The sequence below is a fragment of the Panthera leo genome, chromosome E2 (genome assembly GCF_018350215.1).
Source record: "Panthera leo isolate Ple1 chromosome E2, P.leo_Ple1_pat1.1, whole genome shotgun sequence".
NCBI classification, from domain to species: domain Eukaryota; kingdom Metazoa; phylum Chordata; class Mammalia; order Carnivora; family Felidae; genus Panthera; species Panthera leo.
In genome coordinates, this window is record NC_056693.1 from 171799 (window position 1) to 190369 (window position 18571).

An 18571-nucleotide genomic window follows, 5' to 3' on the forward strand; every position below is an offset into this window, starting at 1 on the left:
GATGTGATCCTGGTTGACTTTACCAAGTTAGGCACATTCTGGACACCATTCGCAGAGTAATCTGTAGTGTGGCGGAGAGGATGGATGGCTCATGGGATGGTGGTGGGGTCTGGAGATGTGGGATACAAAGATGGATGTGTACATGCAGAGGGGGTATGAGTTCACGGACTGGGAGTCCTGGTAGCGGGGACCTATGGGAGATGAGCCCGTTTGGTTGTTCTGGGAGGCAGGATCTGGGAACCCAGGGGAATTGCCTAGTAGGAGGCAGTGGGGCCCCACATACTAGGCCCAGAGCTTGTGGCAACTTATCTGCCTGCCTACTGTGTGAAGGAGGACACCGTAATCAGTGGGATACAAGGAGACAGTGGCAGCCATGGCATCGGAGCTTAGGGAGAAGGATGACCTAGGAGTGTGTTGGCAGGAGTGATTTGGGGGTCAGAGACTAAACACCAGAAAGGTGGCAGCATGTGGGGTCACAGGCCTAGGCCTATATGGGTTCGTCTGTGTATTTGTTTTTGTTGTTAGTTTTTCTGCTGCCCTTTGGTCTGGTTGACTTAGCTGTCCTCCTCATCATGGCAGGGCTGGGGGACCTTTGAGGATGTGGCCATGTACTTCTCCTGGGAGGAGTGGGAGATCCTTGATGAAGCTCAGAGACATCTGTAGTGCGATGTAACGCTTGAGAACTTGGTGCTTGTGGCCTCACTGGGTAAGGCCCTCCCATCCTCCTAGTTTCCTGTTCTAGGTTCTGTCCTTCCCCTTCTGACAGGAGCATCTCTGTCTTCCCACAGCTGAGCATGGGTATTGCTTCTTCCTCTGGACTATCTGCTGTGTGTGAGGAGCTGGGTCACGAGCACAGCCTACTCCTTTCCCTGAGGAGCCCCAATATCTGCTTCTGAAGCTTTCTGGAGAAAGGCTCAGGACTGAGGGTCTGGCTGGCTGCCCGAGTTTGTCCAGATCAGTGGCACTTCTGTGCCCAGGTTCTTCCCTCTTTTTATTTTTTTAAGTTTATTTATTTATTTTTGAAAGAGAGAGAGAGTGTGCGTTCAAGGGAGGGGCAGAGAGAGAGGGAGACGGAATCCCAAGAAGGCTCCGCACTGTCAGTGTACAGCCTGACATGGGACTTGATCTCACAAACTGAGAGATAATGACCTGAGCCAAAATCAAGAGTCAGACACTCAACCAACTGAGCCGCCCAGGCACCCCCTCTTCCCTTTTTAAAAAATTTTTATTTTATTTTATTTTATTTATTTAATTTTAAAAAAATTTTTTTAACGTTTATTTATTTTTGAGACAGAGAGAGACAGAGCATGAACGGGGGAGGGGCAGAGAGAGAGGGAGACACAGAATCTGAAACGGGCTCCAGGCTCTGAGCTGTCAGCACAGAGCCCGACGCGGGGCCAAACTCACGGACCGTGAGATCGTGACCTGAGCCAAAGTCGGACGCTTAACTGACTGAGCCACCCAGGCACCCCTTCCCTTTTTTTTAATATCAGACATTTCCGGAAGCCTGGCCATGTCATGGCCTATAGACAGTTGACATGGTTATTACTCATGGGAACCACTGTGAGATGCTCCTGAGAGACTTATTTTGTAACATTGAGTTTTCTTCCCAGTTGCAGAGATGACATGATCTCCCTTTGGTCGTTCTCAGGGTGGGCTGCTCTTAGCTGGGCCAGCTACTTACCGACCTTATCTTTTTCCCAGGACTTGCAACTTCCAAGTCCTATGTGGTTGCTCACCTGGAACAGGGCAAAGAACCCTGGGAGCCTGACAGGGTGGACATATCTCCATACACTGCAAGAGAGGCCGGGACGGGGTCTGGCTCTAGTGGGTGGGAGCTAGAGCAAAGGTTACATTGGGGTATACTCGGCACCTGCCCTGTATCCACTAGCGTTTGTTGCCGGAGCCGGTAGCCCCACCTTATTCCACCTTCCTTCTTCATTTTAGACACCACAGTCTTGCCATTTCTACTTTGGCCCTGGGCCCTGGGTGGTGGATGAGTCCACTGATCTGCTCTGTGTCTTCCTTATTCCCCTCCACTCCCCCCTTTACGGGGGTGTCCCACATTAGCCCACAGTCAATGTATTATGAGATGTGCACATATCCTCATAAAGACTTTAAGCAGCAGATGCCTGGTTGCAGCTGGATTTTCCTGGGCTTATGCTCACCACTCTGTCCCCTTTTCCTAGAGATCTGGAGCCTGTCTGTATTGGGTCCTGATGAAAGCTGAGGAGTTGCGGTCTCTGCCCCTCCTCCCAGCCTGAACCCCACCCCTGTGTTCTCATGTGTTGAGTGTTCACCTTCGGTGGCCCTCCTGGGCCCAGTCCTGAACCACAAGCTCGACCTCATCCTGACTTGATCCTACAGACTCATTCCTGAGTTTGTCAGATCCACATCTGTAAAGGGGCTGCCCCCTCCCAACAAAGCCTACATACACTTCACCAGCATTTCTCTGCTTTCAGGTTGTTGGTATGGAATGAAAAAGCCCCTCTTGAACAGTGTGTTTCTGTAGGAGTGTTTCAGTTCAGAACCCCTAAGGCAGGTCCTTCCACCCAGAACGACATGTGTGGCCTTCCACCCACTTGTGACATGTGTGGCCTGGTCTTGAAAGGCGTATTATACCTGGCTAAGCATCAGGCAATACACCCTAGGCAGAAGCCATACAAATGTGAGACATGTGGGAGAGGCTTCTGGCTCAGTACAAACTCTCACCAGCACCAGAAGGAGCACAGTGAAGAAAAACTCTTCACATGCAGGCAGGACCTCCTCCAGCATCAGACCACTCACACCACGGGGAAGCTGAACAGGAGCCCCGCACGCAAGGAGGCCTTCTAACCCAGCACCAGTTGCCAGCAGCAGCAGGCAGTCCATGCCACACAGAAGCCCTTCAAGTGCAGCAACTGTGGGGGAGCCTTTCTGAAGGCCTTTATGCTCCTTGACCACCTGATAACTCACTCCAAAGAAAGACCCTTCAGATGGCCAACAAGAAATGCCCTTAAAGAGGACTCAACCTTTGTTCATCACAAAAAAAACCACAATGGAGAAACATCCCATGTGTGTAAGGAATGTGGGAAGGCCTTCGGCCAGCTTTTAAAACTGAGGACACATCAGAAAGTTCATACTGGAAAAATGCATCACAGTTGCAGTGAATGTGGGAAAGCCTTCACCGGAAACACTCGCTTGTTCGGCACCAGAGAGTTCACACTGGAGAACGGCCTTATGGATGTGGCTACCGCGGGAAGGCCTTCACTCGCAGCTTCCATGTTTTTCGGCACCAGAAAGTTCACAACACAGAAAGACCTTAGGAGTGTAGACAGTGCCGGCGAGTCTTTAGCTGCGTTGCCGATTTTGTTGAGCACGAGAAAATACACACGGGGAAAGGCCTTGTGAGTGCAAAGAATGTGGGAAAGCCTTCGTTAACAGCTCTCATCTTGTTCGGCACCAGAAAGTTCACAACACAGAAACGCCTTTTGAGTGCAGTGAATGTGGAAAAGCTTTCCGGCAAACCTCCAAACTTATTCTGCACCAAAGGAGTCATACTGGAGAAAGACCTTATAAATGCAACCAATGTGGGAAAGCCTTCAGTTGCCCCTCCAACCTTGTTCCACACCAGCGAATTCACACTGGAGAAAAGCCTTATGAGTGTTCGGAATGTGGGAAAGCCTTCAGTCAAAGCTCTGCCTTCATTCAGCACGAGAAGGTTCACACTAGAGAAAGGCCTTATAAGTGTAGTGAATGTGGAAAAGCCTTCAGCTATAGCTCTAACCTTGTTAAACACCAGAAAGTTCACACTGGAAAAAGGCCTTATGAGTGCAGTCAGTGTGGGAAAGCTTTCAGTGAAAGCTCCATCCTCAGTCAGCACCAGAGAGTTCACACTGGAGAAAAGCCTTATGAGTGTAACAAACTCGGAAAAAGCTTTCCGCTACAGCTCAAACCTCTCTAAACACCAGAAGGGTCATATTGGAAAAGAGCCTTTGGAGTGCAGTGGACATAGGAAAGCCTTCAGCCAGAGCGCTAGCCTCACTCAGTACCAGAAAGGTCACACCAAAGAAAACACTTAGGAGTGTGGCAAATGTGGAAAACCACTAACTAGCTGGGGCTTTCACCTTGCTCACCTCAAAAGGATTCACTCCTAAGAAAGCTTCTGTGAAAGGAACCTTTGTAAAGAAGCCATAAGCCGAAAATTGAACCTTGAATATCCTAATACCCCTACCAGGAGATTGCCAGATACATGGAAGCTTTCAGGAGCTTCACCACACTTTCTAACCTGTCCAGGTGCTTTGCCAGATTACGTCACTGCCAGATGCCATCTCACTTCTGCCAGCCAGCAGATCTTCCCACAGCGTGTAACTATCATGTCAACGTACTCAGGGAAGGCTGATCTTGTGCTCTCTCATTCCCCGGAGGGAGACATGAGTGATGGAAGCTATCTGGGGGTGGCCTCATTTTCCATCTCTGCCCTGTCTCTAGTAGTTCAGGCACAGTCCTGACCTTGTTCTCCCCAGGAGGATCTGACCTGGAGTGTGAGGACTTGCAGAAGAAGTTTCCCTTTTATTGTGGCTATTGTTGAGTCTACAGATGGTGCCCGCAATGCAATTGTCCAGTATCCAAATCACCCAACCCTGCAACTGCCTGCCTCCAGAGTGTGTGGTAATAAAGGCCTTACTATTGAAGCCATCTTTAATACTGGGACTCCATCCATTGTGTGTGTGGGAAATGGAGAACGAACTGGGCTCTAACAGGATAAAAAAGGAGAAGGTCTTTTGGGAGGCCTCAACTTGAACAGTGGGATGGCAAGGAATAGATTGCAGTCTAGGCCCAAGGGCTTCCGGGACAGGCTGAAAGTCTCTGGGTCAAATCTTGTGTCCTGGATGCCAGGACAACCTGTAAGACCCAGAGCTTTGGACATTCGCCAGTACTTCCTGGGCAGCAGGGGTTGGGTACCTTGTTCCTGGGAATGTCCCACATTCTCCAGTAGAATTGAGGGGCTACTGTCCAGGAGTAAGGCCCCTGATGTCCAAAATCTGTAGGTAGGTATCACTGCACGTAAGATCTTCAGGAGGCAGGTAGAACCTGTTTCAGTGGGCACAGAAACACTGGTTTGGAGGTCAGGGACACTGACAAACAGAGGAGATAATGGCTGGTACTATGCCTGGGCTACATCACACCCACTCACAAGAACTGGTTGTGTTCAACTCAACATTTAGTTAAGTTCAATCAGCCATGGTGGAATTTATACCACAAAAGATGAAGAAACAACAGCTCTTTGAAAACAAACAAACAAAAAGCAACTGAAAAAAACCTGATTTGAATTGTCTGCCAAGTTTGTTGACAGTGACTTTGGCCATAGGAGAGACTCTGCTCTGCAGGTCTTAGGAAGTCCTGCATATTCTCATCTTATCCTCTAGAACAAAGGACATAACAGTGTATGTTGCTCACTACCTGAGCAAATGGTGGTGTGGATTCCTGTAGCCTTCCTGCACTGGTCACTTCAAGGCCCTTACTGCACAGGTAGGAACCCTGGGCCTGAGAAAAGGGAGATCTTGTAGTTCAGGACTTTTGTAGCCCAGCCAATATTCCAGGTGAGTGTAGTGTCCATGATCTTCATCATCTGCTATTTTTTGCTGCCACTGAAGCAGGGCTGTCCCCGGGTACAGGAGTCAGAGATAATGGAATCAATATATGCTTGCCCCCATTTTCTGGTTTTCCAAGAGGAGTGAGGGAACCATATGTTTATGTGAAGCCTTTTGATTTCATAAATGTTGAAAGCTGCTTTACAAAACTTACAGGTATATATGCAACCGATATATATGGGCTGCATATCTCCTGGTTCAATACTTTCAAGTATCAGAAAATAAACGAACCAAGCTGTCTGGAGCCCCAGGACCCCAAGACATGAAGGCTTTTGGTGCAGTGTTTACCTGAGAACATGTGGCAGGGGCAACGGTACTGCTGTTGCCACTCCACTTAGGATCCTCCAGTTCCCTGAAGCTGACCATATGAGGGATGGCAGGGTCCCAGGCATGTGGCAGGTCTGCCTAAGTGCTCCCCACATCCCAAGGTATGGCACTCCTGGACCTTCTGGGTATAATAATTGCCTTATGTTTTCTTGTTTAAGTTTTATTTTATTTATTTTGAGAGACAGAGCATATGCAAGCAGGGGAGGGGCAGAGAGAGTGGGAGAGAATCCCAAGCAGGCTCTGTGCTGTCAGCGCACAGCCAAATGTGGGGCTCAGTCTCACAAACTGCAGAGATCATGACCTGAGCCCAAATCGAGAGTCAGACACAACCGACTGAGTCACCCAGGTGCCCCAATAATTGCTTTCTATTAACATGGGGGCTTGGGGTTAGAACTAAAGCCCATTTGAACCTTGAGGCCTCAGGCTTCCAAGCAAAGGGATCGTGGGTCATCAAGAGCTCAACTCCTTGAACCCATGTTTTAGCTATGGTTAGACAGACCTCATAACAGTGCTCCCAATGCATGAATGAAGTCTTTTACCTGCCTTCTAGTCTCCTCACCACGGCTCTCTGTAGATCAGCCAACTTATTGGAACCTTAATATTTCCCTGGTGGTGCCAGAACATAGCAAACAAAGGCCTGTTGGTTCTGAGAGTTTGATCTCCCCAGAGGACCAATTTACGTGGAGCTCAAAGTCTCCCCATCGTGATGAAGTACCCAGGGATCCTTGGTCTGCTCAGGCTCTCCCTCCTGGGTGTAACAACTGCCTTCTGCCAACATGGAAGGGCTCCTTGGGATTAGAGTTAATGTTCAGCTGAGCCATGTGGAGCCCACACCTGCAAGCAACATAGGACAGACATTTGTCATCAGAACTCAATCCCTTTTCCTGAATGGTCACCTAGGTGTGTGTCTTGTAAAACGAAGTCTTTTGGCAAAGAGTCCTTGATTTGGTGAAGTAGTCCCAATCTGAATCTGACTTTTGCTCTCCCCATCAGGGCTCTGTGCAAGGCAGCTGGCCTACTGTGTGTGTGTGTGTGTGTGTGTGTGTGTGTGTGTGTGTATGCGTATGCGTGTCTGTGTCTGTGGAGCTGTGTGTGTGCATGCACGTGCATGTGCCGGAACATCTAAAACAAAGCCCTCATGGCTCTGAGCACTTATGAACTGGGCTACTAATGTTCATCTTAACTCTACAGGAAGGCTGTCCTTTGAACCAGCCACAGAAGAAGGAAGTATTGAGAGATGGTCAGAAGCAGCCCTTCTGACATCATTTGAGCCCCCAGGTCCACTCAGTGCCTGAAACCAGATACCAAGTGGATTTTAGGGTTCCATGTACCAAAACAGACCAAGACAATTCAATAGGAAAAAGGTAATCTTTTCAACCAATAGTGCTAGAACAACTGAATTGCCATATGTAACAACAACAAACCTGTAAGCTTACCTCAAGTCATATGCAAAAGTTAACTCAAAATTGATCATAGATGTAAGCATAAAACTCATAACAATAAAAAATCTAGAAGAAAGCATAGTGATCTTGGATTTGGTGGATTTCTTTTCTTTTCTTTAGTAGCAGGCAAAAGTTTATTAGAGGATAAGATCAGAAAGGAAGAATCATAGGAAAGGTCTCTTTACAGAAAGGGGACATTCGAAAGTGAATGCCCGAGAACTATAGGCAAAGGTCCTTGTATTAAAAGGTTTTGGTCAGCCCTCAGATTTAGTGTATTCCTTACAAAAAGCATGAGAAGAAAAAGATAAATCAGTTGGACTTAATAAAAATTTTTAACTTTTGCTTTTCTTTTTTTAAAATGTTTATTTTTGAGAGAGAAACACAGAATGAGAGTAGGGGAGGGGCAGAGACAGGGAGACACAGAATCTGAAGCAGGCTCCAGGCTCCAAGCTGTCAGCACAGAGCCCAACATGGGGCTCAAACCCACGACCGTGAGATCATGACCTGAGCCAAAGTCAGAAGCTTAAACCAACTGAGCCATCCAGGCGCCCAAACTTTTGCTTCTCAATAGTCATTTCAACAAAATGAAAATGCAATCCATAGACTGGAAGAACTATCTGCAAAACAAATCCTAACAAGGGATGTGAATCTAGAACCTATGAGGAACACTTACAAAAGACAACCTAATTTTTAAAAAAATGGTCAGTGACTTGAACACTCACTTCACTAAAGAAGACATATGAGGGGTGCCTGGGTTGCTCAGTTAAGTGTCTGTCTTTTGATTTCAACTCAGGTCATGATCTCACAGGTGTGGGATCAAGCCCCATGTAGGGCTCCATGCTGACAGCATGGAGCCTTCTTGGGATTCTCTCTCTTCCTCTCTCTCTGCTCCTCCCCCACTTGAGTTTTTTTTCTCTCTCTCTCTCAAAATAAATATTAAAAAAGTTATCATAGAATGGACCATAAATGGAAATGTAAGAGCTAAAACTATAAAGCTAATAGGAGAAAAATTTTGACTGAGTTAGGCAAATAATTTTTTAGATATGAACCAGAAGACAAAACATAAAAGGAGAAACTAACAAATTAGACTTCATCACAATGTAAAATATTGCTTTTCAAGGGGCACCTGGCTGGCTCAGTCAGTAGAGTATGCTATTCTTGATGTCAGGGTTGTGACTTCAAGCCCCATGTTGGGCATAGAGTTTACATTTAAAAAATAAATAAAAAATAAAATATTGCTCTTCAAAAGATGTCATTATGAAAATTAAAACAAGGGGCACCTAGGTGGCTCAGTTGGTTAAGTGTCTGACTTTGGCTCAGGTCATGATCTTGCAGTTCATGAGTTCGAGCCCCATGTCAGGCTCTGTGCTGATGGCTCAGAGCCTGGAGCCTGCTCTGGATTCTGTGTCTCCCTCTCTCTGTCCCTCCCCTGCTCATGCTCTTTCTCTCCCTCTCAAAAATAAATAAACATTAAAAAAAAATTAAAACAAGCTACAGGCCGAGATGAAACACCTGTACATATATATGGAGTCTTAATACAGAATATATAAAGAATTTGAACAACTCAATAAGAAGACAACCCAAGTAGGGGCACCTGGGTGGCTCAGTTGGTTAAGAGTCCAACTTCAGCTCAGGTCATGATCTTGTCGTCCGTGAGTCTGGGCCCCAGGTCGGGCTCTGTGCTGACAGCTCAGAGCCTGGAGCCTGTTTCAGATTCTGTGTCTCCCTCTCTCTCTGCCCCTCCCCTGCTCATGCTCTGTCTCTCTGTCTCTGAAAAATGAATAAACCATCAAAAAAAAATGAAAAAAAAAAAAAAAAAAAGACAACCCAAGTAAAAATGAGCAAAAAGATTTGAGTAGACATTTTATCAAAGAAGATAAACAGTTAATAAGCACAAGAAAAGATGCCTGACATCATTATTCATTAGGAGAATATACATTAAAATCCCCTTGAGACTATTATTTGATGGGCACAGAGTTTCAGTTTATAATAATGAAAAAGTTGTAGAGATGTTTAGGAGTGATAGTTGTAGAACTGTGTGTTTACTTAATGTCATTGAACTATACACCTAAAAATAGAAGTTTTAGGGGCACCTGGGTGGCTCAGTTAAGTGTCCAACTTCAGCTCAGGTCATGATCTCGAGATTTGTGGGTTTGAGCCCCGAATTGGGCTCCACACTGATAGTGCAGAATCTGCTTGAGATTCTCTCCTCTCTCTGCCCCTCCCCCACTCACACTTTCTCTCACTCTCAAAATAAATAACACTTAAAAAATAGAAGTTTTGTGTATATTTTACCACAATTTAAAAAAATCCATTGAGATACCACTTCACGCTAGTATGGCAACACCAAGTATTGGCAGGGAGGTGGAGAAAATGGAACGGTTCTACAGTGCTGGTGGGAATATAAAATAGTAGAGACGCTTTGGAAAAATTTGGCAGTAAAGAGTTAAACGTGAACTTCACTCAGCAGTTCCACTCCTAGAAACTGTCAGGCAGAAAGACCTTCCTCTGCTCTATAATCCTTCTAAATGGACTTAGAACCAAATGGACATGAGACAGATTAACAGGAGAAAATAATATTTAATGAGTGCATATACAGGGAATCCACAGACATGAAATTCCAAAGACAATGGGGCACATGAAGCTCACATGAGCTGAGGAGAGGGGCAGAGGTCTGAGGATATGAAAAGGAGAAAGCTTTTAGCAAGAAGGTGAAAGATGTTTAGAAACACAAGTTTGCTCTATGAGGCAGATAAATTCCTTAGGCAAAGGGAAGTGTCTGTTAATAGCTCTCTTCCTATTACAGGTTCTCCTTCCAATGTAAATTAGACAGTTGTGGGAAAGGCAGAGAGAGCTTTTCCTGCATCTGCTGGGTTTTGATTACTTAAAAAAAAATTATTTATTTTGAGAGAGAGAGAGAGAGAGAGAGAGAAGCAGAGAGACAATCCCAAGCAGGCCCTGCGCTGCCAGTGCAGAACCCGATGTGGGAGTTGAATTCCCCAACTATGAGATCACAACCCAAGCAGAAATAAAAAGTTGGACACTTAAGTGACTGAGCTACCCAGGCGCCCCTAACTCAAAATAATCTTTATGCTGAAGAGGCCCATCTTGGGGCAGCCTGCCCTCAGCCCCTACAGAATCTACCCAAGCAACATGAAAACATACATCTACAGAAAGACTTGTAAGCAAATATGCCTAGCAGCATTATTTGTAACGGCCAAGAACTGTTGTCTATCAATTAATGACAATAAAATGTGGTATATCCATACAAGGGAATATTATTCAGCAATAAAATGGAATAAAATACTGATATATAACATAACATGAATAAACCTCAAGAACAGACTAAGCCAGTTAGGCACCCCCAGAATAAAGTTTAAAAAGCAAAAACAAACAAAAAACAACAAAAAACCAAAAAACAAAACCCTCAACAACATTATGCTAAGTGATAGAAATGACACACAAAGGGATATATATTATATGATTCCATTGATACCAAATATCAGGAAAGGCAAAAGTATAGAGATATAACATGGATTAGTGGTTGCCAGGGGCTGAGGATGGGAGTGGTTTTGGCTATATAAGTGTCCAGGGGCACCTACGTGGCTCACTTGGTTAGGTGTCCTACTCTTGATTTTGGCTCAAGTCATGATCTCGTGGATTTGTGAGTTCAAGCCCCACATGGGGTTCTATGCTGACAGCATGGAGCCTGCTTGGGATACTCTCTCTCTCTGCTCTTCCTCGGCTCATGCTCTCTCTCTCCCTCTCTCAAATTAAATAAACTTAAAAAAAAAAAATTGTCCAACCGCACATTTTGAGGCAATGGGAATGGGGTGAGATAATAATGGTTGTACAACTCTATAATTTTACTAAAAATCATTAATTATGCAATTATAATGGATGTATTCTATAATATGTAAATTATACTTCAATAAAGCCATTTAACAAAAAGGCTATGGGCTGTTCTTTCTCACAGTCCTGGAGTTCCTGACCACATGGTGATGACCAAAAGTATCTAGCCCACTAAGAGATGACAGGAATGCATAAAAAATATGTTGACTACAGCTGTGGAAGATATACAGATCTACACCTGCACACTTTTTTTTTTTTTTAATGTTCATCAATTTTTGAGAGAGAGACAGAGCATGAGCAGGGGAGGGGCAGAGAGAGAAAGGAGACACAGAATCTGAAGCAGGCTCCAGGCTCTGAGCTGTCAGGACAGGCCTGACACAGGGCTCAAACCCACAAACCACAATATCATGACCTGAGCCAAAGTCAGACACTTAACTGACTGAGCCACTCAGGCGCCCCAACACCTGCACACCTCAATCCTGCAAAGGCCCAGACATCAAAACAGTTCACCAGGCTCCCCACACCTTATTTCCTCACACTCAGTATTCTTTACCCATTTACAGTACTCAATTCATCCTTGTACAAACACAAGTGGATGATATATTACCGGGGTCTGGCCTTCGGAGTGCTTCCTTTCACCACTGCTGGGTGGAAGAGACATTTCCTAAAACACAGACCATTATCTTGCTTCTTCCAGACTGTTGACTGGCTTTTCCAGGCGAACTCCAGTGAGAAGCTTCAGAACACAGAGGCTTTCATTCTTTGTCAGAGAACATGGGGTAGAAATGCAAATTGGGTCACATCTGGTCAGAAATGCTCCATGCCTTACTGTTGTGCCCTGTCAGGTGCTAGAGGGAACCTGATAACCAGTCTGAGAACTCTGTTCTGTTTCCAATTCACTCCCGATAAACAGGACTCCAATATCAAAGGTAATTAATTGGTGATGTATTAAGTATCAAATGGTGCAGAGCAGTCTGAAGTCATGGTACCAGAGCTGGGTAATGATAGCAACGCACATAAACTATGTTATGAGTACCTGGAGAAACTCAATGAAGACATCATGGATGTCAAAGGCAGATTTCACAAGGTCCATAAACAATGGGAAAACTTCCCTAGAAGCCCTCCAGAAACTATCTTATCAGGCCCCTTGCTCAGAGCAAGAGTCGTGTCCATGCCAAACTCAGTCATGGGTGAGCAGTAGGACATCACTTCAGTGGGTGCAGGGCCACCACCATCCCTCCAGAGGAGGGCAAGCAGGGAACAGGGGCTGCTTACACTGAGTAATAGATGACCATCAAACACAGAAGGACATTTTCCATAGCACCCAGCGGTGTGACAGCTGGTCACAAAGTACAGTATGGCCCCTATAGGGGCCCCTACAGGGCATTCGTGGAGTTATCTCTGCAGGTAGAAGTTCTGGGGCGCCAGGTGGATCAGTCGGTTGAACAGCCGACTCTTGATTTCAGCTCAGGTCATGATCTCATGGTTGTGGGTTCGAGCCCCACATCAGGCTCTGTGCTCACAGCGCAGAGTCTGCTTTGGATCCTCTGTCTCCCTCTTTCTCTGCCCCTCCCCCCTCTCAGAAATGAATAAGTGTTAAAAAATTAAAAAAAAAAATAACTTCTATACAAGGTACAACTTGTGGCTGAAGGCTATTTGTATACGGTATTTTTCAAGTGTTAATTCTTTTATATTGAATGAAGTTTTTAAAACATCATTTAAAAGAAAATGTTAAAAAAAAAAGGGGGGGGGGCGGGGGCAGCTGAAGACTTTACTAAATTCACTGCTCCTAAAATGGCTTTTCACTAGTGAAGGTTTTGTGCTGGTTGGTGGGCAGGAGCTGTGGCTGAGTCTCCCATACCAGCTGTACACACAGGAGCTTTCTCCAGTGTGAATATTTCTATGCAGGACCCAGCAGGAGCTGCTTTGCTCTCCTACTCACTACACTCACAATGCAGTAACCTGCTGCTGCAAAACTTGATTAAATCTGGGCAAGGAGGCTATCCAACACCAGCCGCACTCATTATGCCTTTCTCCAGTGGGGACTGTGTGAAAGAGGTTCAATTTTCCTGAGAGCTTTCAGGTGGTTACTGCATTTGTACAACTGTTCTCTGGCATGAATCTTTTGGTGCTAACAGGAATGGAGCTCTGAATGCAGATGCCCACATTCTCGGCACTTGACTCCTTTGGTGCAAGGGGAAATGCAAAAGTTTGCTCAAGGCTGGGCCACACTCCCTGCCTTAATGAGTGTTTTCTAAGGGGCAAACATTCTCATTCTCAAAAGGAATAGAGCTCTGGCTGGAGGCTTTCTCACATTACAAAAATCATGACATTTGAAGACATGAATGTACTTCTGCTTTCTCAGAATGGAGACAAAGGTGAAGGCCTTCCCATCTTCCCAATGTACTTGGGATTTTTTTTCCCATTCTGAAAATTAAAAAAAATTTTTTTTTTTTTTTAATTTTTTTATTTATTTTTGGGACAGAGAGAGACAGAGCATGAACGGGGGAGGGGCAGAGAGAGAGGGAGACATAGAATCTGAAACAGGCTCCAGGCTCCGAGCCATCAGCCCAGAGCCTGACGCGGGGCTCGAACTCACGGACCGCGAGATCGTGACCTGGCTGAAGTCGGACGCTTAACCGACTGCGCCACCCAGGCGCCCCCAAAAAAATTTTTTTTTAATGTTTTACTTATTTTTGAGAGAGAGACAGAGTGCGAGTAGGAGCGGGGCAGAAAAAGAGGGAGACACAGAATCTGAAGCAGGCTCCAGGTTCTGAGCTGTCAGCACAGAGCCTGACATAGGGGCTTGAACCCATGAACCGTGAGATCATGACCTGAGCTGTAGTCGGCCGCTCCATCGACTGAGCCACCCAGGCGCCCCCCATTCTGGTATTTTTTATTGATTGAACACCTCTCCATATACCATGTGTTTACTGGGTGTCTCTTCAGTGTCAGTTCTCTGTGAGTTCTGCAAAAGGGCCTCAGTGTCTGGTGACAGGCAGGTGCCAAGCAGTGAGGGTGGTCCAGCCACTGACATTATATCCACCTTCCTTAGAGGAAGCAAGCAGTCCCATGAAGAAATAAATTTTCTTTTTCCTTAAAAAATTTTTTGAGAGAGAGAGAGAGAATATCTCAAGCAGGCTCCACACTCAGCATGGACCCAGATGGGGGCTTGATCCCATGACCCTGGGATCATGACCTGGGCTGAAATCAACAGTTGGACATTCAACTGACTGAGCTACCCAGGCACCCTTTCAAGAACTACTTAAGGATACGTATCAGGTCAGAACATGTTAAGGGGAGGCCAATGGTGGAGCATCTGACCATAAAAGGGGAGAAGGCGAAAGGCCGAGAGGAAAAGGATACAGAGGGATCAGCCAGGAAATATGAGTCAAGGGAAAGTAGAATGAAGTCCCAGAATGACAGAAAAGAGGCATGGCTGCTCACTTTGGCACCAGGGTAAGAGAGGGCACAGGCCAGGTACCAGGTGAGAGACAAGCCCGCTGCCACAGGCCCTCCCCTACCAGTCTTGCACTGACCAGGACTGGTCCTCCATGGGCCTCTCTGGTTATGGACTGATTCAAGCTGCCCTGTCCAGGTCTCCTGGCCATGTTCACCTTGGGTGACCACATTGATGGTAGTGCAGGCAGTCATTCTTATGGGGGGTCAAGTGGCTTGTGAGAGGCCAGCCCCAGGTCTGTCATGATTCACCCATGACAGACTGAGGTGGATAAGGATCACTTATGCATCTGGAGAACTGAACCTCACAAAATGAACGACCAGGAAAGATCTCAGGGGAAAGGTGCATTGTCCCCACAATCAGTGATCATGTCTGTGTCCATGTGCCATCACAGGGGCTGACAAGGGGCAGCCGGCAGAAAACCTGCTGGAATGAGGAAGTGTGACAGAGGAGAAAGAAAAGCAACACACCTCGACTGGGTCACTTGGCCAGATAATAACCAAGCTGGATGTGATCTGCTATGCAAGTTGTGATACTTTTGACCCTTGACCTAAAAGATACTGGAGTTGTTTACACAGCGGTCTGGGAGAAGATGTATCAAGACATGGGCCAGCACCAGGACCAGCCGCATATCCCATGGGGAACACAGTGGCCTAACCTGGTGAGGACAGCACCATGTCATGGTAGTAGCCCTACTGTGTCTCATCAAGGAGCCCCACTTTTTCTGAAAGCAGTATATGACCTTCTTAAAAGTCACTGGGCCTTGCTATAGCAGGCCAGGGAGCAGATGGATGCAACCCAAGCACTGGGCATGGGACCTGGGACCCCAGTCTCTGTCCTGCGGCCACCTCCCTTTATGTCTCCCAACCTTGTCCCCTGACATGCCTGCTTACCCTCTCATATCTGAAAGGGTGGGCCCTCCTCCTGGATGTGCCCTCTCCCCAGATCCATTGGTCTTTGGACAGTGCTTCTCCTTTTCTGCACCCATCTCCTCCGCCTGGCCACTGGTCCTCATCCTGGACACCCCACGCTCACCTCAGGGCCACTTATCTGCAACCACAACCTCAGACTCTCCTTCCAAAATGCCATTCTCAGGCCCTTCCTTGGTCCAGGCCACCAGTGAACTGCAACCTGGAGATCGGAGGCCAAACCAAAACTCCCTATGTGTCCATGGCACGTAGTCACTTCCACTTAGAAGTCCACATCTACAAAATCCAACTGCTAATCCTCCCCCAAATATCCTCCTCTTGCCAAACTCCCGTCTCCATGTACAATATCTCATTCTTCCTAAACACTCGGGATGGTCTTTTATCCACCACTTACGTTCACTCGTCACACGTAGCAGGAAATCCCATTAACTTCATCTTGAAAATCTAACCGAAATCTGATCACTTCTCTCACCTCTCCTACTTCTACCCTGGACAGGCCATCATCACAACTGTCTGGAAGAATATTGCAGCAGCGTCCTCACAACCCCTGGCCACAACCCCTCTCCCACCGGTGTGTTCACTCAGTATGTTTACTTGGTATTCATTGGGATACTTTCAAAATCCTAAATCCAGACAATGGATATCCCGCTTCTATTCAAAAATTTCTATGACTCCCAGCACATTCAGCCAATGAACAGAGGCAGGACTCCTCTCTTCATGGAGTGGAAGAATGAGAATTTTCCTGAATGTTCTCAGGTCAGTCTCACCTCCGAATCTTTGCACATGCAGATCCCTCTGTCTGTACCCTCTACATCTTAACATACCGAATTCTGGGATGAAGACTCCCCACCTGCGAACGCTCCATCATCCAGAACATCGAGGCCTGTAGCTCAGTCGGGGACTCAGGACACTGGGACCCCGAGTCAGGTCGGGTGGAAGAATCCTTCAGCCGTGACCAGTCGATCGGCTCACTCATCGCGCCGGTAGTCCAGCCACAAGCTGGTCATGACCTCGGAACGCTTGGCTTTGAGCCTCCGTCCCCCGCTCCGTAAAGCAGACACAACGCCAAGGGCGACGACTCCCGGGCAGGCTCCGAAGGAGGTCCTTGCAGACATCCCCGCGCGGTCGCCCCCCTACAGCCAAGGATATCTGGGCTTGGGTAGTCAGGACATTCTCTGGGGTCAAGGGGTGCACAGGGCACGGAGACGGAATCTCCCCGACTCTCGAATCTTCCCTGCACCCGTTCCCGCAGGCCCGGTGAGCCTCCCGGCACCGTCCACAGCCAGGCAACTTGGTTCCTCCTCCAATACCGATAAAACCGCAAGCTGCCAAAGAAACAACCGAAAACCAGAAGCCACCACGCGCTGACGCGGCGGTTCCGGAAACGCCTCTCCCCTAGGCTATCATTGGCCAGAGCCCAGATCGCGGCCTCGGAAACGCCCCTCGCCCAGGTTCTCCCTGGGAAGCTCTGAGAAGACGCTTGATGAGAGGCTTTCTGGGGAATGTAGTTCGCGACGCGTGAGCAGTGACGCGACACGTGCGTGTGTGTCCGCTTGCGTGTGTGTGTGTGTGTGTGTGTGTGTGTGTGTGTGTGTGTGTGTGTGTGTGTGTGTGTGTGTGTGTCCTGATCATCCAGGCAACGACCCGGAGGCACAGCTACTGGTTGTAGGAACTAGCGTGGTAGCCAGCGGCGGGCCTAGAGCATTTGCCCGCTCAGAGTCTGGGCGTTTCTGCGCTAGCAGCAGAGGACGGGGCGGGACTTCCGTCGTCGCCATTGCAATCTTCGCCGCGCAGTTGGTGGGCTGGTTGGCAGTCGGCTGCTGGGACCAGAGATGGGCATAGGGAAGTCCCGGGACTGTCACCGCACCACTGCATGCACTTTTACCCCTCGGCTCATGGTTCCTCCTTCCTGAGCCTTGGTTTCCCCAGATGTAGAACGGAGGTAATGTACTCCGCCTTAGCCCCACGGTCCCCGGAGACAGCTCCCAGGTCCTTGGGTGCATTTTATACGGGGAAGACTTACTAAAACCCTGAGTGCGACCGTCAGCACGCGGTCACCCCGGGCAGTGGGGGCGTAGGGTTTTGGATGACCCCGCAGGGCTTGTCACTGTCGCTGCCTTGCACGGCCCCGCCCACTCCACAGACTCTGACCAGGCCAGCAACCTCGCTGATGGACCCCGGGCAGGTGAGTGGAGGGTGCCCCAGTTCCTCGCCCGCTGGTATCCCTGCCCTCCCGATCCTGGAGCCCCTGTACAAGAGAATGATGGTGTCCTGGACTCTTCGCCTACACTTGAGTCTGGAGCCCAGGGTCACTCTTCCTAGCATCCTGAAACCAGGCTGGACGTTATATGGATGGGTTCACTGTAAGTTAGCAACCTCCTCAGGAGCTGCCCTGGTGTAATCTGAAACCAACCCCAGAGGTGGAGGGTAGTGAGAGAGTGAAGAAAGAGGCACCTCACTCCAGACTGGTTGGTGCAGATTTAATAAGCAAGGACAGGTACATAGGAAGCTTGCCTTGGGCAGCCACAAGAGTAGATCTCCACACCAGGCCAACAAATCTTAAAAGTTTATATGGAGACTTTAACTTGGTTCAGTCAAGTATACCATCCAGATGGTTTCAGTGTCAGATGACAATCTCAAGGCTATGTCCCTGGGGGAGTTTCTGGGAGTGGGGAAGAATACACATTCCAAGGACAGGAGGTGATGACAAGCCTCCCATTGCCCAGGTCCAGGTCATGGGTCAACTGGCAGTCACATCCTCTTGATGACTTCCCCCCCAACGTTCATATTTCTGGAATCCTATGGGATAAGGTCTGGAAGGGTATCCCAGGCACAGGGACCAGCATGTGCAAATTTCTTGAAGGTGAGTATAAGGTGGAAGTGTTCAAGGAACCGAAGGTCTGCATTTCATCTGGTGAACATAGAAAG

The 18571-nt window shown here is 47.6% G+C and overlaps 1 protein-coding gene across 3 annotated transcripts in view; it reads left to right on the forward strand.

The window, feature by feature from the left end:
* ZNF132 (zinc finger protein 132) overlaps nt 1–18571 on the forward strand; it is a 28952-nt gene that overhangs the window by 4461 nt on the left and 5920 nt on the right. Inside the window, exons 1-2 of one of the 3 annotated variants that reach the window (XM_042918041.1) lie at nt 17290–17828; nt 18370–18506. The exons of 1 other annotated variant lie outside the window; for it this stretch is intronic. In XM_042918041.1, coding sequence (XP_042773975.1) covers nt 18408–18506 — 99 coding nt within the window. In that variant the 5' untranslated portion in view covers nt 17290–17828; nt 18370–18407. Of the gene's footprint in view, nt 1–17289; nt 17829–18369; nt 18507–18571 lie in introns of those variants that run through there. One more of the 3 variants, XM_042918042.1, reaches the window with a different exon arrangement.